This window comes from Corvus brachyrhynchos, unplaced genomic scaffold (genome assembly GCF_000691975.1).
Source record: "Corvus brachyrhynchos isolate BGI_N302 unplaced genomic scaffold, ASM69197v1 scaffold237, whole genome shotgun sequence".
Lineage (NCBI taxonomy): Eukaryota > Metazoa > Chordata > Aves > Passeriformes > Corvidae > Corvus > Corvus brachyrhynchos.
The window spans coordinates 2,103,344-2,127,289 of NW_008238959.1; the positions used below are offsets into that span (position 1 = coordinate 2,103,344).

Consider the following 23,946-nt stretch of genomic DNA (forward strand, 5'->3'; position numbering starts at 1 on the left):
TTTGGTCAAAATACACTGATGAATGAATTCACCTTAGGTACTTGAGGGATGTGAAAGCACATATAAACTACATTAATATGGTTAAGAACTGCTTCCACTTACAATGGCCATAAACCAGCAAGGCATGTGTGCATTTGGCAGTAAGCAAGGGAAAGAATGGACTACCTTCTCCTATAAGGTCCTCTTTGAAGTTACTTAAGCCTCAAATCAACAGCACTGGAAATTTTCAGTATAAGCATGGGGTGTGTGCACATAGAAAAAATACATGCCATACAGATTTATGCTACTCATCTTATAAACACAAATCAAAACACCAATTCAAATAGTGACGATTCACAAAATTTGGGAAAGAAAAGATATCCAAATGACCTAGACCTACAGACTTAGAAATAGGGTCTTCTGAACTATTTTCCTAATAGAGATTAAGTTAATTACAACTGCCCAAATAATAAAAATAAGACCAGAACACCCAACCACAAAAGAACAAAAACCCAATAAACAAGTTTTAATCCAGAAGGACACATACTCTCAATGCACTAACAAATGGAAGTTCGGACATGTAACGTGGTCACCTTACATCCTAGTACCTACTTGGCAACAGGACTTTTTCCATTATGTTTCTTGTGAACTGCTGTGTGTTGCATTACATCTGGAAAAAAAACAAAGCAAAATTTCAACAGCAATTCCCACTTCATCTTTTAGATCAATCCAACAAATTAATCTTTCCATCACTACCAGGGGCACAGCAGAAGACATCTTCATTAAAAAGGCCAGGCTTAATTTACAGTACTGAAATTAGCAGGTGTTGCACAAAAGACGTATCAGTGTGTACTGAGGATATAAACAAGACTCTTTACCTTCCATTTCACAGAAGAATGAAACAGAAAGAGGAACTATGACAATGTTAATGTTTGCTCACCTCTATATTTAATTCTAAGCACTGAATGCATGACTGAGTATCACCAGTATGAAAGAATGGAGAGAGAAGAAAGGAATGAGTCAGAAAAAATACAACATTTTGTACTTTCTTCTGAACTGCTGAAGTTATTCTCAAGACTATGTCACACATTCTGAATAGCAAATGAAGACACCTAAAGTATTGCTTTCTGAACCTCAAAATTCACTATGCAAGTAAAGCTTTACAAATTACATCTGACAAGAACAGATACTGCCTCGAGGCCAGGCTGGATGGGGCTCCAGGCAACCCAGTATAGAGGAAGGTTCCCTGCCTGTGGCAGGTGGTTTGGAACTTTAAGGTTCCTTCCAACCCAAACCATGCTAAGCATCTATGAAGAAAAACTAAGAACTTTCAGACACAGTCTACCCTTTTCTTTAAGGCAACCGTTAAATTTTAACAAAAGCAACTGTCCTTAATTCCAGCTATAGATTATTTTAGTATTCTTGGTAGCTATGATTTTGCCTGAACTCCTCTCAATGCTACACCTAAGTCCAAACTATGGTTTAAAAATCTGAGAAAAAAAAGTCATTATTTTTAAACTTCTGGTAAACACTTTGACTAAAATGGCACAAAAGATGTTCTGAAATGCATTTGTAGTTTCACCAGGTGAAGAGATTCATGTATTTTTAAGAACAGTACATAAAACACTATTTGAGCAAATATATTGTAAATTTACATGGTGTGTTCTGAACTCTAAAGAATATGGCAATGATTATTTTCAGAAGAAAAAGCTGTTCAAACTGCATATGTAGATTACTGAATGCACGTAAGTCCAACAGGAAACTTCTTATTCGTTATTAATGTGAAAGAGAAAAAGAGTGCCATCATTATGTGAAAGCCAGCGTAAGTGTTCAGTGGTCCGTGTTCTCCCATCAGTCCCACTGCCCATCCTTTCCACCTAGCAGGAGCTTCCAAAAACAACGCAAACCCAGCTTGCTGGTCCTTTCAGAATAAAACTACTGACTAGCCACCAGGCTGCTGCTTCCACATGTGAACTGTTTTTGGGGCATTTGAAAAACAGCAGCTTTCAGACTGTAATCAATACTCACTGCAGTTCCAAAATTATTAACAGTCCACAGTATCAAAACAGCACAGGTTAAGAATAAGAAGAGGAAAACTTGAACATCCTTTCTGTGTAAAACTAGAAGCTAAACAAATTTGGCATATTTAATGTAAAACAGTCTGCAACCCTTGAAATACTGCACTTAACTCTGAACCCTGGTAACTGAAGAATAAATAGGAAAAGACATGGAAGTCTATAAATAATCTTGGCTCAAGCAAATTGCAAAGTATATATTCCTGGTTGTTCAACACAGCTGTGAACTTCTGCCTTCTAGCTGTCTATGAATGCTGCCACTTCTTGAGTTATAGAACAACCTCTTAAGGAAACTGCTGAAAGTACACAAATTCTTCATTCGCATAGCAGATTTCATTCAAATTTTGTACCACTTTATACCAATGAAGAAATCAGTCAAGTGCATGATTTCCAGAATTGAGTGTGGTAAAATATCTCAAAGAACCACCTTTGAGTACAGAACTACCTTCCTCCTGACTTGAAGCTTCTGAACTGTCCTCCTTGAAGTGTTCTGATGTCTTAACCGTCTTCAAAGAGGGTTGTAAGTTACCTGCAGAGAATAAAGTTCACGTAGTAACTTTATAGATCTTGAACAACTGGACAGTTCCTAAATGCTTGCACTAAACTGGAAGCTAGGGAAATGGAAGACTGAACTTACTGGTTTGCACGTGGCAGCAATTTGAACATTGCCTGCTTTGAAGGAGGCAATCTCCAAGAGTAAAAGGCTCTCAAGAGATACTTTTATTTTGAAGAAAATAGCGTAGAAAATAATTTTAAAGCTATGGTACAATTTCAAAAGGTCGTGATTGTGATAATTATTAGAGATATTCCTACCATGCCGCATTTAAGATTTTTCTTTATAATCTTTTTGTGTTACAACAGGAAATGGGAGGAGACCAACAATAGTTACTGGCATTCTTCTGCAATAAATTATACTCCTCCATTGTCAAATCGTTCATCTGCCAAAAGAGACCTAATTTGGACTAAAGTGCCCTTAGCACAGTCTTCACACACAGTTTTTGCCTCTTTATGCCAGACAGGATGAAAAATAAATAGGAATAATATTAACAGTTTTGTTGCAAAAATACCACTGCCATGCTCTGAAAAAGGATTTAGTTTGGTAACGAATCTAACTCTAAGAATCTACTCTTCCCCTCTGAAACAGTTCCAAGTTAGTGCAGGTAAGAGCACCTCAAAGCTGTTGCTTAGGAGCTTGAAACATTGATAAAAAGATACTTCTGAATATCATCTGCATTGAAGATACTAAATCCCCAGAGATCATGCTCTCATATTGGAATCAAAAGTCTACTCCAACCTGAAGAAGTGTCTAAACAACTGAATTTATGAACCAGGAGTGGGCTAATTGATTTCCTCCTTAATGGAACCATAGCAGCATAATTAAGCTTAGTGAATATTCAGTGTGAGATCCCAATTATTATTTAAGATATAAAGACCTTTCACCAAACATAGAATCTACTTCCACATAGGTTTTGCTAAATAACTTTGTATTTCTGTGAAAAGATATTTTTATCTCTGACTCTATACAGCAACTGAAGACCAATTTAAGCCACAAATGCTTTGTCTGTCAATTAATTCTGTATGTGTCTATTTGAGAACTATGATAAGATTTTTCTTGAATATATACTTCCTTATCCAACACTGTCACCACATGCAAAACATGCCACTACAGACTAACTTGCAATAACAAGTAGCAGGATTACAGGAATCCCAAACAGGAAACCTAGAAAAACACAGAAACCAACAATAAAAAAGTCCCTCACAGGCCACTTAACTGAGGTGATTTTGGCAACAGGTGGGGTGAGTACTTTTGTCTCAGTACAGCTTCTATTAGCCTGCACCACAGGAAATGTGATTGTGAGCTACCCTGGGCAAGTCATCCAGTCCCCCTTCTCAAAAGAAAACCAACTATGTTTAAATTTCTCATACTAATTCTCTTCACCCAATGTTTTCTTAACATCTAACTCAATGTCAAGGCCTGAATCATGCCAATGGGCTTTGCAATTCTTCCCTGCTCTCCCACGGGCTTCACCTGCCCACAGTGAAGATCCAATCTGGTACACGGCAGTTTTGCAATTCAGGGTGTGATTGCTGGGAAAAGAACTGGCAGATGCCTCATGCAGGGCCTCCATCCTTCGGCTCAGGAGCCGCATTTGAGCTCAGGCCCTTGCCTCCAGTGCACTGCCAGCACACCTGTGCCTGGACATGCACCTTGCTGATCCTGTTCTTAACCCTGACCTACTGACTTGTTTTTCTGCCTTGACCTCAGACCTGCCTCACTGCTCTGGACTTGTCTGGTAACCACCAGGTTCTTGCCTGCCCCTGGTCCTAATCTTCCTCATAACAAGTTAAGCCTAGTGCTTTCTGTCTTATCCATCAGAGAAAACAGATCGTCCTCTTTACAATATAACTCTTTGGTACTTGAAGACTTAAATCATCTTCCATTTGAGTCCTTCCTCCTCTCTGCTAAACAATTAAGTTCCTCATTCTGTCATATATTCTAGATCTGACAAATCCTCATGAACTTTCATGTACCCAATTATTTATTATTATAAAAGTTATCTCACGTTTACGATCACTTTGTAATCTATAAGACCTCCGAAAGAATTGACATTTGTCTATTCTACCCTTCTGATCTACCCACCCTGCAGATCATTTCTGCCCAGTCAACTCTATCTTGATGGAACTTGGCACGGGTTCTTTTCTGAAACCATTTCAAATTATCACCATGTACAACAATGCATTTGCAAGTCCTTTCCAACTAGATGCAGTCTACAGTCTGAAATACGCACATCCTGTCCAGTGTGCCCATCATTAACATGAATCTTTCTGGACTTTAGAAAATCTTTCCTCCCCATGCAGCCTTTCAGTACAGCAGAGGTGTCAATTTTCACAGCAGTAAATTCCAGCCAATTCCACAATCACCCTGATTGGTACTAGTTTAACATTTTCACAAAACTGCCATGTAAGAATGGACTAAGTGTTACTAAAAAATGTTACAAAATGACCTACAGCTTCTACCCTAACCACAGTGTTTCTATCTCATAGGAAACACTGTGGTTACGGTAGAAGCTGTAGGTCACATTCATGGAAAGAATATACCTGTCACAGATCACACACATAATTTCAAACTGAAGTCAGCTGTCATTCCTCTATTTTTTCCCCAAACAAATATGAGCAGTCCGTTTGGAACCTCCAATCAATTCAATTCCTTTACTAAGATCTTCGACAACTTCTGAGGCAGTGGCCTCACAGCCAGTGCCTCAACTGTCATGGTGTACATGCACTGATAGAAGAAAAGATTCAGTGGAAACAAAGATCACATCCTAAAGGCATCCATATAGAGAAGCCAAGCTTTGGTCGCACAAACAATTTGTAATACACAAGTAAGGTTAAGAGGACCACCAAAGAAATCTCTGCAATGCAAATGCTGGAACATAATTTTGTATGTTCTGAAATTAGGGCCATCTCATCATTTATGTACTCAAAACAAATCTTAGTTTAATATAAAGACAGATGCTTAATCTACAAAAGAAAACAAATGAAAAACAGATGTGATTTTTGGGTCAGTTCAAACTTTTTGTTCCAAAATTTAAGATTTTGTGAAAGGAAGAAGTGCTAAACTGTTGAACATACTCAATTCATAATAGCCTATTTGAAGAGCATGATGGTACAGAGAAGAAAGAAAGAAAGAAAAGAACACAAGCTGATGCTACATAGCATGTTCCCACTGTCAAAAGCATGGGTATCTGCTCAAGAAACTATTCATTGACCAGGAGTTCAAATAAACCAGTGGAATATAACACATGAACACGAAATTATAAAACTGTACTTAAGCACAACAGCAAAACTAGCTTTTTACACTTTTCATTATGTAAAACAGTATTAGGATATTTCTTACTGTGAGTGTGCAAAGATTCTGATGAAATTGATTGGAAGAAGTTGTATACTCTCTGATTCTGCAGAAAAGCTTCTGATGTATTTGAAAATAGCTGCCTGAAATTTAAGTGAGAGTTTGTTAAAGTAAGTAACAGAATCATAGGAAGAACACAAAAATTTACTACATTTAAAAGCAAAACAGGCAGTTCTCAAGAAGTCCAAACCTTTCAAACTGCACATTCAGCATAAGCAATGTTAAAAGCTACTTTTGAACTTTGCTGTGAAGCGCTAGTGTAAGCTTAGAGTACAGCCAGTATAAAAAACTGGTATGATGATTTTTTTAAAAAAAAGGTAGGTGCTTTTGAGTCATCCCAATTCAAACACTTTGGCCCCATGTAACATTTTATCAGAGAGGAGTTTGGATTGAGTCCAAAAGCACTGGACTTTATCTTTTAAGTTTTTTTTTTTTAACTGAGAACACATTTACTTTCCCAAAACAATGCATCTCTTTCTTAAACACACTTGTCTGGTTAAATACAAAGTTGAATTCACCTCTAATGTCAGTATTTGAATTTCATCATTATCTCCAAGAGCAAAGGGTGGGATTCTCAATATTGCTCTGCACTGGTCAGTAACTTGGTTGGTTACCAAGAGGTCAGTGACAAATTCCATTAGCTTCAAATAAGAAAATAGGCCAACAATGAATGGTTTTCACTTCCCACACACCAAGGTTTCAGATATTACTTGCCAGGAGGCACTACTCAGTTCTATTTCTTTGGAGGAGGGGCAGGGGAAAGCAATTTTTGGCAATTGGGCACATACTGAAACCCCGAAATAAGTACGTATTTATGCTAAAACTGACACTGAAAGAAAATGGAATTTGAATATAGTAATGCTATTATCTTTAGATTATTCATGTAGCACTCCTGTATAGTCACAATACAACTTGCAAATTGTAATTACAGTTGCTTACTCTAACACAGTTGGGTATGTTCAAAGGTTATCTTCAAAGCAAGTCTCTTGGGTTTGTAGTTACTGTGCAGTGAGACTTCACAACTTTTCTGTATCACAATACATTCCCTTCAGTCAACCTCTGTTTAACAGGATTATTGATTTAAAACCACTATGCTTATTAGCCAAAAATTGTTCACACAGATTAATCTTGGCTTGACAATAAACCAATAAAGACAGACAAATATTACAGATCAAAATTTATTTAAAAATTGGCAAGGGGGTGGTTGAGGCTCAGAGTGGCTCCACAACGTCGTTAATTAAAATATTAGGACAAAATGCTGGAACCCACAGAACATTATGAGCAGGAGTTCGAAAACCAGCACCTGAGTTTTCAACTACCCCAACTCAAGAGACACTGCCTAACATGATGAATAATTCAACTTGTCTTCAACAAGGTTGAACAATCCTGACTGAAAAGGACAAACACAGACATCTGTACCAAACAAGAAGAACAAGTAGGCAAACCCAAACTCGTATTACTGTTCTGAGCTACAGAATTTGACCAACTTATCCCACATCCAACCAAGCTCTCTCATCACTAAATAGCAGGTGATGAGGTATGGGCCATTTTCTTACAAATACATGAGCTACTTTTAATTTTATATACATTCTTCACTATTACTGTTTATTCCTTTTAAATTCTGTTCTGTCTCTCACTCTATCCTGTCATAAAAAGTAGAACATATGTGCTCTGATTTACTGTTTCAAGTATTTCTAAATATACCCTTGTGTAAAGAAGGTAATATCCTTCCAGAAGTGCCAATCATTGCTATGTAATGCTGCTTAGGACAAATATTTTCATAATTGTACAATTACTTCCAAAGAAGTAATTCTACTAAGTTTAATAAAAGTCTGAATTTAAAGAAACTCTGGAAGAGTCAAGAGTATCTATTTCATCACTGCTTTCCCACTTTCTTTGCAAATTGGGTTTAGGTAGCAGAATTTCCACTGTCCATAGGAGTCATCTAGCTTGACTTGAATCACTTTTCCAGCGATGCACTTCAGGCTATTTGCCAAAACATTTACCTGATTATGGGCTCAAGATCAGCATGCCTTCGTTCTTCCCTCTTCTGAAAACCCTGATTTAGTGCTCTTAAAATAGTCTTGTCAAATGCTTCAGAAGACAGTTCCTTTGGGAGCTGAGAAAAAGGTTAACGCAAAAAATGAGTAGTTGACATTTTAAAGACTATATTTGTTCACTATGAGTCTTTATACCTTTTGGTATCAAGAAACTCAATTGTTCCAGTTTGAGCAATGTAATTTACAGACCAAAGGTACAACAAATCAACGTCATCCAGTTTTGCAAGAGAAACACTTTGCTGTAAATCCTCACACCAAATCCAGGCATAAAACTGTTTAAAGCTCTATTTGAAAGAATTACATTCGGAAATCTACCAATAGTATGCTCTTTTCCAGGATAGTTTACAGCCTTTTTTTCTCTTTTTTCTTTAAATCTTTCAGACATAGAAATGCATTCTGAAAATGACATGAAAAAAATAACCAGGCAGGACTGAATGCACTGTACTCACTATCATCACTTAGCAGATTAAACTATTTTAAAGAAACAGGAGTGGAAAAGAAGTTGTTTCAGTTATTTAGTACACTAGACTTCAGCAGGCAACACTGAGATTAATCAATAGCAAGTCCCTTCCCAGTTGCTATTAACACTGAAACTTCTTAGCAAAATTCATTATAACTGTTTCCAATGTCAGTACTACAAAGTGAGGTCTGATGTTCTAGTTCAGAAGGTAAAATTCTTGCTATTAAAGAGCATGTTTTAAATAAAGACTATTCCCCAGAACAAAGTTTTTTTACATTTACAACTTCCAAATATTGTACTTAAGTACATCAAAGCTGATGAAATCTACTTTTTTATTATTATTATTATTTTAATATGGGGCAATTAAGAGCAAACTGCCACCACAAAAATGCTTTTTTTTACTAAAGTGCAGAACTATTGCTAATGTGGTTAATATCTGCCACCAGTTATGATCAACAGCACTAAGTAATTTACACTAGAGCAGCATCTTCCTCTTGTATATCTGGAATACACCTGAACCAGAGTGCCAGTTGGATAATGCATCCTGCTACTGGTACAACAGCCCAGTGCTAAGCAATCCTTTCCCTGAAAGAAGTGCTACTAACAGAGGGATGCTGTGTCTGATGCAGGTAATTGCTTGGTAACACACACAAAAGGAACTTCTGGAGTATGGACAGGCAGGTGCTGTTAGTATTATGTTACTACAGTGCTATAGCACCTGAAATGTCTTAGATATAAAATCACGAAGGGCTGAAAGCACCTGTTGTTAACAGACCCTTTGGCTTTAATGTGCATTACTGAGGAACTCTAACTGAAGAATTAGTCAGTGTTAGCCAAAAGGTACCAAAAAGTTACTGCAGAAGTGTGGGAATGAGCAAATCTCCTATCCTAGTATTTCATATGTAGATTTGTCTCTGGACAGTTAACTTTTTGTCTTTAAAATTTCCATTAAAAGGAATACAATTCCTTCTGTAGGTAAAGATTCAGTTATACAAACCCAAAATTAGGTGCTTAGCTTAAGGTAATGAGATAGCCTTGTTACTTACAAGCTCATTAGTCCTTCCACATACGTGGGTAATTTCCTACTTGCAAAGAATTTTTCATGCTTATCACCTAAGAGGAGCCAGTCTTTAATATAAAGCATCCAAGTTATCCCATTTACTACCTTAGTTTTCCCACCAATGCTTCTACTCTGAAACAATTTTTATCATTACCTTATTTCTATCACATGCAGCATTGGAATTTTCCATCAAATATTTTGACCATTCTTTTCTGTACCTAGGAAACTGAGCATACTATTTGACAATGCCATGTAGACTGGAACAAGAACAACGAAAAGCCAAAATGCGAGGGCATATGAAGTAGACATTCATACTTCATGTTTTTTAAAGCAAGGTGTAAGTTCTATCCTGCTTTATTTAACAATTCTCTCTTACTTCTATACTTACAGCTATCAAACCAACACAAACCAAATACATTTTTCAGCTGTGCACATTTTCCACAGAACACCTCAGGAAGCTCATAGCTGCTTGTGGTTGTTTCCCTCTTGTTCTGCCATCTCCTAGACACTGCTGGAACAGTCAAGCCAGCACATGGAACACCCTACATCAGTGAACTCCGCAACACTCTGGATCATGTCTTTTTTCCTGGCTCCTCCTGGAAGCAACTAGGTTCTAGGAGGTTAATTTCAGAAACTGATGTCTATCTTACACAAGCAGGAAGGACAGGAGGCATGCCTCTGAATGCTCATCCCAGAACTGCACAGAATCCTGTATGAAATGCTGCTTTTAGGGTTCTCTTCAGGCGCAGATGCATGTACCCTATGCTGTGGGATAACCCACCTGCAATCAGACATGGCATCCATAATTCAAATCCTCACAACTCAAGTTCTGGGAACTCTTAGAACTAGACATGCAACTAGATAAAAGCAGTTGTATTAACCACTGCAGATTACTGCAATGACAGAAAACAATGTTGATAACTTATACAGTGAACAAGACAATGACCTTTGTACGGTGACTGGCTTTCCGCTCACAATTAACACCGCAGTTAAGAACACCAGATGCCATAAAACATGTCCAAGACAGATCTCTCATTACTGCCCTGAACAGGGAAGAGTTTAAATATAGAATAATTTCTCAGAATAGGTGGAACCCAAAATATTAGACAGTGGCAATGAACACACAGCTCGAGGTCATCACACTGATGGGGTCTGCACGTGGCCTACGCACAGAAATGTATTCCCTGCTTGGAGCAGGGGGGAAAACAACTGAGAGAACTTTTAGTTTTTTTAAACATGGACACATACGCACATATAGTTGCAAGACTCTCCTCAAGTTTAACTCCTTGTTATAATGAATGGGCCAGCCTTTGTTCTACTGAAGAATACAACAGTTAAATTAAAAACTATTATGCTTACGGGTGTGTCTCACTAATTAAAAACAACAAATGGTACTCTTTAAGGTCCTTCTAACAGGAACACAAGCAACCAACCAGTGGTTGTAACTATACGTGAGCTCTGTGGGGAGTATTAAAAACTCATCTGGTAGTTCTACAGTAGTTCAATTAAAACTCTAAGTGCCATTTCAGATGAGACAAACAATCCCCTCCTGGGAAACTCCCCAGAGATTCTGCAGGGCTGCTTCTTCTGTCAAGATCCTCCATCACAATGTACGTAATTTAAACGGTTAATACAATTGTGAAGTACAAAAACCTGTTAGCATGCTTTTGTTTCTATAATTACTAATGTTACTATAATTACATCCCAGAAATCACAGCTCTCCTAGACTACTTCTGAAGTTATAAACCTGATGTGTAAACACTACTTTTATATTTGATTACATACTTTTAGCAGGAATTCCTGAAGCTCCTGGTGTGTTTTTGTTACACACGTTACCGAAAAATCGGACCAAGTTACCTAGAACAAAGGAAAAAAGAATGAGGAAAGTTTATTTTTACAAATAGCATAGAAATTAGCTTGTCAGAACAATTCCATAAATTTGACAATATCAGAGTTAAAACTTGCAAATAAGCAAACACCAGGCAAAACATGGATAAGGCTGTACTTTTTCAAAGACATACTAATTTTGAGTGTATATTTTAGGATCACCTTCATGTTATTTGTGGCTAAAGGGAGCATGAACATATTCAGGGAAATACAATAAAGTCCCTGAAGATTACTGACTCAGAAAGAAGCCAGGCAGAAGGTTCTGTAATTATAGGACTTAGATCAAATAGAAATAATTAATCATAAAAAACAGGTACCAGAGAAAAGGACTGTAGGTCAGATATACTGGATTGAGCTCTCACTGCCATGACTGGAGTCAATATAAAACAAAACAAAAAAATCTCTGTTTATATTACCTATAAAATAATTTTATCTGCCTCAGATTAAAATCTTACACAGTCATATAGAAGTTGTTGTAAGCTACAAGTAAAAAAAAGTACTGCAAGTTACTAAAGAAGGCACCCAAGCATCACACACCATTTTGGCATATGCCTGAATAAAATTTCAGTAGCTTATTGTTCTGACACGACATGCAAGTAGTACAACAGCACCTTCACATGCATGTTTTGAGTAAAAAATAAGTAAGCTTGGTTAGATGAGTGTTGCCCGGCTTTAAGCCCACTTCTGGGCCAAAGATTCCAACTAGTTACATAGGAAGATTCGGAGTCACGGGAGTGGACACTACAACAATAAACATTCATTTACTCCCAAGAGTTGACAGAGTAATGTCAACCACCAACTGCCTTCAGCTTAGTCCCCAGAAATGCCAATTACCCTCGCTGCCCTCAGCTAGGAAGCCATGACTGCAATTGCTGTTACAACCTTAAAAAAGCAGTGTCTGGACAAGCACAAAATTATCTGCAGTGAAGAGCACACTATATACCTGCACAGATGAGGAAAGGAAACTCTTTCCTAAAAGAACTGAGTTGGAGTTTCAAGATTACTGAAATACTTCCCAGAATATCTCCACACTCCCCCTTTAACAAAGAAATTCAAAACCACTGTCAAATCTGTCTACATGCTGAATCTTTAGAACAGTTTTTTGACTTTAAATAGTGATAATCCTTATAGGCATTCTGTACAAACTTTTCCCATCTACTATTGTATTTTACCCTCACTTCACAGACTATTTGGGAAAAAAAATCCATGACATGGTTGAAATATTTGAGCAGGTTAACCTTAAAGGCTTTGAAGGCTACATTCCACATATTACTGTCCTCAACAAAGGAAAAGTGCATCCATTTAAAGAATGCAATACCAAACTCTGGGATCAACACATTAACTTTCAGCTCAAAATGGCTTCTTTTTTTAAGTTTGCCTCTTCAAAGATGTCCTGTAACCCATGTTAAATGACTAGTTAGAATGTTTGATATAAACCATTCTTTTTGGGTGAAAAAGGGGAACATTTAACTTTATTTTCAAATCTGGTATACTACCAGATTCACATCTACTGGCAAAATGACTCATAGTGTTAGTCAGTCCTTACTAAGAAAATTACTACTTTGATTCAATTAGAACATCACCACCAACAGCCTTAGCAACTATTATTTAATACATGCTGCCCCTTAGCTACTACAATAGATGAAGACTATACTAGGTAGGCCTTTCAGTTTGTGGCCACTTTCCAGCTTGTTTGGTTTTGCCTTAAGAAACAAAGCCCAAAACAAACAAACCAACCTCCAGTTTTCTCAAAAAGCACAGGAGCCACCCTCAAACGGTAAACACTGAGAAACAAGATCCAAGAAGACCATATGACTCCAAGCAATCTACACCTGCAGACACAACAATTGTGCTCCTGTGCCACTTGAGCAAATGATTGACTAGTTTTAGAATTCTTAGGAATTAACAAAAGCCAAGTTTCCTGAAGTGATGTTGCATACCCAGCTATGGCTGATGTTTTACACATTTCCACCTTATGCCCTCACACTTTATGCCCACAATTACATAAAACACCTGATTTGCACACAGAATTCAAAATAATTACAGGATAATCCAAAGAATCTCAACATTGCCTCCTGGGCAGGTTATTGAAACAAGCTGTATGTATCTACAGTACACAGATATCATGAAAACAATAATTTTAATATTCTGTAGGTTATTTGCTTACTTTGAATGTGTACTCCAAATGTTTGTCAGCCCTTTTTCTTGATACGTCTTTCAGGGTTATCTTCTCAATGTGTACAGCTGAAAGAAAAACACCTTATTGTGCACTCCAAAACCAACAGTTTGCAAATCATTCCCTACTTTCCCAGGCACTCTGAGCATGCCTGTAGGCTTATTGCCTGACTCACACAGCCCCACTCCTCCTTAGGGGCTGTTTTATTGCAACAAACTGCTGGGGGCAGGTGGAACCTTGCTCTCTCCAAGTATTCCTCTGGCCTAACGACAACCTCTTCAGTGCACATCACGGGAATCTGTGCATTACTCAAGAGCTTATTTACACCAAATGTCAAATAACTACAACAATATAACCACTATAAGCGAAAAGACAGTAAAAGGAAGTCAGATTGTGTCTTTACTCCAAGAAGTAACAACTGCTGATAAAAACCAGACAGTGCCTTCTATACCCACATGTCAGAAACATCAAGTAGTAATGAGGGCAAACTAAGGCTGAATAACCACATTTCTGAAGGGTACTTAGGTAAAAAAAAAAGTTACAGAAGGCCTGAAGGAGATAGAAGTGAGTGTCAGCAAACAGAAAACAAAGAGAAGACGCAGAAGGCTACTACAATTGTAGTGTAAAGAGTGTCATTAAACTGAACTGAGAAGGAAGAAAGGTACTGTACGTACTTGCTACTTTAACACTCCTTCCCCACAGCCTTTTGTATTCAACAATAGGCAAGTTCTGGCTGTGACCTGGCAAACAGCGGCACCATATAGCTTTCAGGGCCCGGAGATTTTCTTGAGGGCACACAGCATTGTTCAGGTAATATTCCATATAAAAACCCTTATGTAGCCAAGATAGGCTTTCCACTTCTGCTGCTGTGCTGGCCTGAGAATTCAACAGAATTTTATTCTAGTGCAAGCCTGAACACATCTTCACATGTAAAAAAAAAAATTTATTTAAAAGCATCTCTGTGGAGGGCTGGGAGCCCTTGGCACAAGAGCCCTCTGCTCTACCTTGGAGAAGAGAGGCCTGAGGGCAAGACGATCTCCCCCAGAGATAAGCAACCTTCCTCGGGTCATGGCAAGAAAGTGAACCACCCCCAGCATGCCTTGTTTCTATATGGTAATAGGCTGTACCCCGCTGGCTAATTGGTTTCTACCCCACCCCCTACCTACCCCGTATAACCTCTGCCCCCTAGCCCTGAGGTAGGGAGCCTTGTCCCTGGCCACCCCTTCACAGGGGCTGCTGGACAATAAAAGCTGCCTCTGAGCTATACGAGGCTCCTGTCTCTCTATCCCAGAGTTCGCCTTGGGTGATTGCACAAAGGGCTGAATCACACGAGCTGGAATCACTTGTAGCACAGAAGTTGCTACACTTGCTGAAATCACTTGTTGCCCTGGGAAGCCTGCCACCGCCCCTGGAAGAGTTGCTCCTTGCAGGACACTCCCTACAGGAAGGTCGCGGTTGCCCATCCCCCGGCTTCTCTGGAAGCAACACATCCGCCCCTACATCATCCATGCTTCCTTTCAATGCTTTAGAAATTCCTTCTTTTTTTTGGAGGGAGGTGGGTGGTGTTAACAGTTAATGTTTTCCTTTCAATTTTTAACTGCATGCTTACATGGGATATATCGGGAACTACTCATAACAACAGCATTTTTTCCTAAAAAAAAATTAAACCTCCTGCAATTGTATGTTATGAAGCTTATTAATGGATATTAGCTAATTACCATCTAATATAACAAACATTTTAAAATTAATTTGGTTACAGTTACAATTCAAGTCTCATCCTCATCAAACATGCCATTTCTAAGATAATTAAGTATTGGCAATTTCCATAAAGGAACAATAAACCAGCAAATAAGCCTAGTGATAGTGCTGCAGCTTCCAATTTTCTTAGTAGAGAGACAAATACTGAGTGTGCTGGTGTACACTGGTTGTAATCCTCTAGCTGGGAGTTAGGAAGATAGACAATTGCTTCATTTTTACCCGTTAATGAAGATTAATTATTACAAAGGAAAGAAATCTGAGATGAGCTAAGGATGCCAGACAATATCATACATCAACATTTTATGAAAAGACGAATGTTCAGTGACCTTAATTTTCACCTGTCTGGTATACATTAAAGTGCTGTTACAAGAAGGACCATGGCACAACAAGATTTTTGGTGCACTAAAATTTCTTAATGGCTAACATTCAAATTGATACTAGAATTCATATTCATAAGTTAATTAAGAAGTTGATTCCCATGACTGGAACTGAGAATAGTGGTTTAAATTGCATTCCACTACATGCATATATTTAGCATACGCAATTAGGAAACCAAGACGATTAACATTCACAGACAAGCTTTTTTTCCCTAATGAGATTGTGCTTATTTCAAACTATTGAATGTTCTCAATGCTAAAAATTTGTCCTCAGGTATAAAAAAATTTATTACACAATGTAGTACCTTCAACTTCCTTAACTTTTCTGCTGCATGCTTCATACACAATAGAACAGGTGATTATACTGCTGTTTCTGCACAGCTTTAGTTCTACAGTTTCAACAGACTCCTTTATAACTCTGTCTCCACAATGACATTTTAAATATTCTAAATGGCTAGACTGAGAAGAAATGTTCGAATATACAAGCCAATGAGGTGTGTTACATCTCTACATCTATTCTGGACACAGCGCATGCATTCAGGATGATTAAGTAAAGCATGTATACATGACACTGCCTCCATTCTAAGTCTAAGTCAAGACTTCTAAAACTCGTATTCATCACAGCTGAGAATCAAAACCAAGTTTTACTATCAGTGGTATTCCTAACCCAGTAAGGAGATTTTGGTACTAGGGAGTCTCTACCACATAACTGTGTAGCAAATACCACAGTTATTCTGATCCTTCACTGTGGTTTCCCACTACGATAATATAAATGCAGAAAAATACTTAAGCTCTTCACTAGATTAAATTATTCAACTTTTTTGTGCTTCTCTTACTTGAGAGTGTTACTAAAGAGATTCCCCCTTTTGGGTTTCTAATTCATGAATATGAACACTTTGAACTCTGTAAAAGGATTTGAAACAGGTTTGTTGTCTGTAATCTGCCATAATCTTTCTCTGTGGTTTTTTTTTTCCAAGGAATCAAAAACTCTCAAATTGCCTGCCTTCAAAGTGCAGTTAAATCTCCACACTAGACACAAAAGTGTATTTATGAGGACAAAATGAATAGCAATCATTTTTCCATGTTGTGGGCTCCTTGCTATCTGCAGACTATCTGTTGACTAATTTTGAGTAGACAAGTGACTTGCTAATCCTCCTGAAGAATAAAGGGTAAAAATAAATCTGTTTTCAATAATGCTCATTTCTTCAAAGAGAAGAAATTGTGCTGGCAATTGCATATCAGAGTTTTGTTTATGCTCAGAAGCCTTGTTCTTATTCTCCCCAACAGAGCCGAAAGACTTGACTTCTATGAAGCCTTTCACTTCTTCAAACTGCCACTTCTATAAAACCTCCTAATATGTGTTTTTTCTTTGGTTGTTTCTTTTTAAAATTTCATCAAATACAACTGAATAGAGCAGCAAAATCTATCAACTGCTTCCCAATATTTTCATGCTTAGTTTTGCTTAAAAAATCTAAATACTGCTAATACAATTGCATTAAATGTTCTTGTTTTCTCCCAAATCCTACCCCTTTTTTCAGTGGGAAGCCCATTTGCAACTAATTTTCATCCACGCATTCACTAGTAGTTAGCAGCTAACACAAATGACAACTTGTTTTAACAAAGAAAAGACCAAGTAGGCAGCAAAGAAGCTATTTTACTGACCAGTCACTGCAGCTTCTCGTTCAGATGAACAGCAAGAGAGATGCAAGATGTCTACAACTCCAAGCAGAGTTTAATGTTCAAGAAAACCCTTAAAGCCTTCCCCAAAAGGAAGCTCAGACAGCCTACCTTCTCGCTGAGGTCTGTGGGAAGCCATGGGGAGTCCATCATGAGGTGCTGTGGTTCGTTCTAGCAAACTGGTCTCTTTACTTGACATGCAGTCATCATGGGAAAAGTTGCTCTAAATTAAGAAGGAGAAAAAAAAATAAGTGTCTTAGTATAAGATCTAATTACCAAAGCTTGCTCTGAACAGCAGGTACTACAAAAAACCCCACAAACCCACACTTTATCTGGTATTCCACAGGACAAAAACCTGAAGCTCCTGACAGTGGCAAAAAGGTGGTCATTAGCCACTTCAGTTCTTACTCTATTTACATGTTTATCAAATGCCACCTATAACCTCCAATGTTTCACTGACATTATTTTAAAAACAGAATAGGGTAGCAGATAGGGTATGTCAAGCTGGACAACTCAAGATCATTAGCTCAGAACTTCAGTAATAATTTACTATTAGTATGAACTCTTTCAACTACTAATGTGTCAAGTCATCTACTCACTACATTCTAAATACAGTCTCCTCAACTATTTTCATGCCCTGTACCTTCAGCCTGCCACCTCTTCTATATAGGAAATCAGGAGTAACTGCTTGGACAGTCTATGAGGACATATGGTCCTGACAGCTAAATCCATGCATCTCTTACTAAGTAAGCATACAGAACGCAAGCAGTTGCCACCAACACCCTCACTTTCATAGAGAAAAGGACAGACTGAAAGCTCATCTCCCCCCACATTTACATGCAGACTTCAAAATTATATGCCATGAAGTATTACTGGTTTAATACAGTGCACAAGGAGGGACAGAAAAAGAAATCACACAAGATAGGTAACATGGACAGATAACTAAGAGAATAAAGAACAATCTAGACTAACAACGATAAGTAAGAAGAAAGTATTAGAAGAGTATGGACTACACGTGGTTTCCCTAGGGTAACAAGAGCCTATATAATTCTTTCCAAATTAAGATAAGACATTAATGTATCAATTTACACATTCTTCAAGGACCAGGTCTTGCTAAAACAAAAGAAAGCAACAAACTGACCAACCAAGCTAAAATTCAGAAATATTTTAAAACATCCAGTGACATAAGATGCAACTGCTTAACTCCATGTTCAAGGAAACAACACACTGCCTTAAAAAGGGACATCCACAAAGAACTGGGAAATACAGGAAGTTACTAACAAATTTTTTGATTAATCTGTTTTAAGTAAAGCACCCTTATTTATCTGTAACAAGCAGTGTAACATATGAGCTGATTAAATAGCAAGTTAGGGGACACTGAATGCACCAGAAACATTTAGGAACTGGTCTGCTTGAAAACTAGAAGATTTTTTCATTCAGGATGAAGAACACTGCTACACTGAAAGACCTTAATAAAAGATGGGTAGAGGAAAAATACAAATCTCCAGAGATCACTCTATTTTTAAATGCAAGAAGCATAATAGTAAGTGCCAGAATATATGTGGTTTGTTGGGGTTTTTTAAGGACTTGTGCAACGTGATGAGACAAATCATCAGCCAAGACTGGTTACTGTATTTCTTGAAGAGGACCCCAAGACTGTCACAACAGAATGACCAGAATGAGGAAGCCCAGAGGCAGCAAAAGACATCTGAATCCCCTGCCAATTCTTCAACAAACTTCTTCAGATGTGACAGATACATCAGCTAAAGCTGGCTTCACCTTACTAAACCAGCTTTACTTCATCTATAGCGTGGGTACAAACTGTGGCAACTCTGAACAGTATATCCAACACATGCAGACCTGGGAAGTGTCCAGGCATCAAGCCTGCCCTGGGCATGCTGGTAACCTAACTTTGATCAGTGACATCAATACCAGCACACAGTTAGCATCTCTAGACTGCACTGCAGGGTATTTTAGCAGTTTCTTCAAACTGGTGTATGGTTTGTGCTCTGAGGGCCTGTAATGTCAGGTTTTGAAGCCATCAGATTTAAAATATAAAGCCTGCTTTGTTTCTTCAAGATAAAACTCACACCAGTCTCCAGTTATTCAGTAAACAATCTCAGCAAACATCTAATAAATGATGAGCGCAATGTCAGATATGGAATAAAAAACGACAACAGCTGTATGTCAATGAGATGGCAATTTTTTAACAGCTTCAGCACATTTTCAAGTTTAATTTACTAAAAAAAAAAAAACCAAACAAGCCAACACACAAGCATGCTCTGGAGAGAACCACTTTCAGAATTCTTCAAAAAAACCCAGTGATACTGTTTCAGCAGACATTTCATAACAACTGTGGACAGAAAAAGTAGAAGTACTTTGGTGTGGTTAAGTGTTAACTCCTGATCTAAAACCAATCAAATTTAAAGTCAAACCTTCTTTTGCCTTCGAAGTCAGGATATTTGTTTTGATTAATGGAAAATAAATTACAGTCTGTTCTAAAAAATAATTGCTAGTTAAAAAGTCAAATAAACTGTGAGCAGTTTTTAAAAGAGGTATAGAAATAAGATTTACTTCAAAAAAGTATTCTGTTCAGCTCATGTCAAAGAAGCATTAAATACTGCTGCTACACCTCCTAATACTAGAAAACTGCTTCTCACCTAGCACATACATCATCTTTGTAACAGCATACAAATTCTTTTGCAGTGAATTATTCTAGAACGGTTATTTTTCTATCCATGGCAGCAGTCTGTAACAGGCAAATTACAACTGCATTTGAAGACCCCCTCTAAACTGCAAAATATTACATGTTTCAAAACTTACTAAAATAATTATATTGATGGTTATAAAAGACCTATAATAAATTCATAATTTATTCACTTGAAGAACTCTTCACCTTGAAAGTTAACCAGTAATATGCACTGTGGGTATTTTGTGACCACTGGCTTTCACATAGCTAGTGTAACACAGGAGGTAGACAGCAGGAAAATCCAGGGCAGTTGTAGCTTTACCTTACAGCCTGCACAGGCTGTCCCTTTGCCAGCTCCAGATCCTGTCTTAAGCTGCATTACATCTCTTCACTTTTGGTGTGACAGTTCGACATCAAACTCACAAGTAACTAAAATACAGGTGTCACTGTCAGAGCAGACAACTCTAGCATGCAAGGGACTGGAAAGTCTAGGCAGTCTGAAGGGCCAGAGAATATTAAGAGTGGCACCATGTGCTGCTACTTGGTGCCAGTCACACCAGGAACACAAGTCCTTTAAAGCCCGGCACACTGCTGAGGAAGGCCACGCTGTATAGAACCAGCTGTGCTCATCCTTTCCTGTCAGTGAATACAACGCATTCCATGTTCACACAACACATGCAAGCACAAGGTTAACTCTCACACAGGCCTTTGTCACTGTGAGACTTCACTGCAGCTCACAGTGCTGCTGCTAATGATTAAAATACAGCGAAGCACGAAATGTGGGTGGCCTCAAACCAGCTGCCAGATAATTAATTTGATAATCACACAGATCCTTGTGATGGCTGGAGGATTAACTACATTTCTCCTTGAAAGTGAAAGGAGCTAAGAGAGCACCCTAAAAATTATCTGCTCTTACAACCTAGACCAGAGTTTTGTATCAAACAGATCTGACCTCATATGGTTGAAAGCAAGCACTATGTTAAAAAAACAACCTTATCACTTGAGACGTTTCCCAGGACTGTATCATACAATCATAGAATGTTTTGAGTTGGAAGTGACCTTAAAGATCACCTACTTCGAACCTCTCTGCCATGGGCAAGGACACCTTTCACTAGACCAGGTTGCTCAGAGTCCCATCCAACCTGGCCTTGAACACTTCTTGGGATGAGGCATCCACAATTTCTCTGGGCAACCTGTTCCAGTGTCTCACTACCCTCACAACAAAGAATTTCTTCCTAATATCTAGGATATGGTTGGATTTCTAGCCTGCAAGCACACACTGCCAGGTCACATTGAGCTTCTTATCAAACCACACTCTTAAGTTCTTCTTCCCAGGGCTGCTCTCCACTCTCTGCGAAGCCTGTATTTGTGCTTGGGATTGCCCCAACCCACCAGCAGGACTTTGCACTTGACCTACTTGAACTTCATGAGGTTCACAGAGATTCCCCTCTCAAGCCTGACAAGGTCCTGTGGATCTGTCCCTCCAGTGTGACAATGGCAACACACAGTTTGGTGTCATTGGCAAACTTGCTGAGGGTGCCCTTTGATCCCCCGTCCGTGTCACTGACAAAGACGTTGAACAGCACTGGTCCCAGCACCAACCCCAAGGAACTCCAGTTGTCACAGATCTCCACTTGGACCAGTGAGCCCCTGAAAACAACTCCTTGAGTGCGACCATCCAGCCAATTCCTTATCCACTGAGTGGTCCATCTGTTAAATCCATGTCTCTCCAGTTTAGAGACAAGGCTGACATGGGACAGAGTCAAATGCTTTGCACAAGTACAGGTAGATGATGTCAGTTGCTCCTCCCTTATCTACCAACACTATCACCCCGATATAGAAGGCCATCAAATCTGTCAGGCATGATCTGCTCTTAGCAAAGCCATGTTTGACACAAAATGCCTCCTTATTTTCCAGGCGCCTTAGCATGGTTTCAAGGAGGATCTGTTTCATGATCTTGCTGAGCAGAGGTGAGACTGACCAACTTCTAGTTCCCCAGGTCTTCCTTATTTCCCTCTTTTAAAATGGGGCTTATGTTTCCCCTTTTCCAGTCAGCGGAAACGTCACTAGACTGCCATGACTTCTGAAATATAATGGATAGAGGCTGAGCTACTTCAACTGTCAGTTCCCCCAGGACCCATGGATGCATGTCATCAGGTCCCCTTGACTTGAGCACCTTCATATTCCTTAGATGGTCTTGAACATGTTCTCCTACAGTTGGTGGTTCTTCATTCTCACAGATCCTGCCTTTGCTGCTGTGACTTCAATGCTGTGTGCTGGAGCACTTGGTGAAGACTGAGGCAATAAGTTGTTGAGTACCTTGGCCTTCTCCGTATCCCAGGATATGGAGACCAAATATGCCATTTACTTTTGGAGAGGGCTCACAGTTTCTCGAGTCTTCCTTTTACCACCAATGTACTTACAGAGGATTTTGTTGTTGCCATTGATATCCCTGACTAGATTTAGTTCTATCAGGGCTTTAGCTTTCCTAACCTGGGTGCTCAAACAGCTTGTCTCTACTCCTCCCAGGGTATCTGTCACTGCCTTCCACCCTTTGTAGGCTTCCTTTTCATGTCTCACTTTATCCAGAAGCAATTTACTTATCCACACAGGCGTCCTAGTATTTTTGTCTGACTTCCTCCTCATTGGGATGCATCACTACTGAGCTTGGAGGAGGTGATCCTTTAATATCAGTTTTCTGGGGCTCCTCTTCCCTCCAGGGCTTATTCCATGCTTCTCTACCAAGCAGTCTCCTGAAGAGGAGTCCAAGAGTGTTTGTCTCAAGGTGTAGGGGTGCCTGTCTGTAACACTAGCACCAAATATCTAAAGTGGAGAGCCACCCTGCTGAGAAGGATGTTGCTCTACCTAATGCCACATGAGTTGAGCAGATCACAGCTAGCCTACACATGACAGATGTCCAAACTCTGCCTTCTATCAATGTAGATGACTGATCAAACAATGTCAATATGTACTGAAATCTGTTATTGGATAGCCTACTAATCATCATGAGCAAGTGACTGATGTACATAAGTCTTCTGATGCTTGCATTGCACTTTCATAAAAGAACTATTCATTCATCAGCTCTGATGAGCACTAACAAGGAAAACATATTTGCAGCAGCTGGACAGCTTGATTAGTTCTGTATGCCAAAATATGAAACATTACTTTTCTGCAAGACTACAGTAAATGAGCTATGAGGGACAGCACTACTCAGCCTTGCAGGCTGTGCAGATGTAAACTGGCACAGCTCATTCATTCATCTACAAGTGGGAACTGACAAACAAAACCAGATGAAAGAAGGCATTTTTGAAAAAATCAAGGTCTAACTCATGATCATGAGTTATCAACTACAGCATCTGCACCTTCAAGAAAATTGAGTGATGTCAAAATAATCATTAACAGATGTGGTGCCAATTACAAGACCAAAGGCATGATTTGCTTACAACAAACCTTGCAAGCTCCTACCCTCATTGCTTCACAGCTGTGATATGCAGATGCATTGGTACATAGCTGTGACAGCACGAAGGTTCAACATCACCTCTCCAGAAGCAACAACTGGGTGAAACTGCCTGTGTACTTGTGTGCTGCTGAACTCTCTCCTGACGACAGCAGCAGCAGAGATGAAGCCTTACTCAACACACTGAGCAACTGTATCTGCACCCCACCACTGTGGGGAGTGGCTTGGGTAAAGGGATAGAACATTCAGGCCATCTTAAAATGGAAATCCAGCATATGCATTTAATACTCACAAATGCAAACATATAGAGCAGCAATGCTTCAAAACCTGTTTAATGCTGACCACTGTTGATACAACAGACTGTCCCCTAACCAAAAAAAT

At 38.8% G+C, this 23,946-nt stretch overlaps 1 protein-coding gene across 4 annotated transcripts in view; it reads right to left on the reverse strand.

Moving 5' to 3' along the window:
• The window catches only part of ZCCHC2 (zinc finger CCHC-type containing 2), a 30,752-nt gene extending 13,084 nt beyond the window's left edge, over positions 1-17,668 (reverse strand). For 2 of the 4 annotated variants that reach the window (XM_008637090.2, XM_017738593.1), the window contains exons 1-7: positions 17,531-17,668; positions 13,599-13,675; positions 11,330-11,401; positions 7,971-8,083; positions 5,953-6,047; positions 2,500-2,583; positions 592-649 (exon numbers count right to left, since the gene is read on the reverse strand). In XM_008637090.2, the coding sequence (XP_008635312.1) occupies positions 592-649; positions 2,500-2,583; positions 5,953-6,047; positions 7,971-8,083; positions 11,330-11,401; positions 13,599-13,675; positions 17,531-17,618 (587 nt within the window). In that variant the 5' untranslated portion in view covers positions 17,619-17,668. The remainder of the gene's footprint in view (positions 1-591; positions 650-2,499; positions 2,584-5,952; positions 6,048-7,970; positions 8,084-11,329; positions 11,402-13,598; positions 13,676-17,530) is intronic. The other 2 variants (XM_017738595.1, XM_017738594.1) reach the window with 1 other exon arrangement.
• Between the last annotated feature and the right edge of the window lie 6,278 nt (positions 17,669-23,946).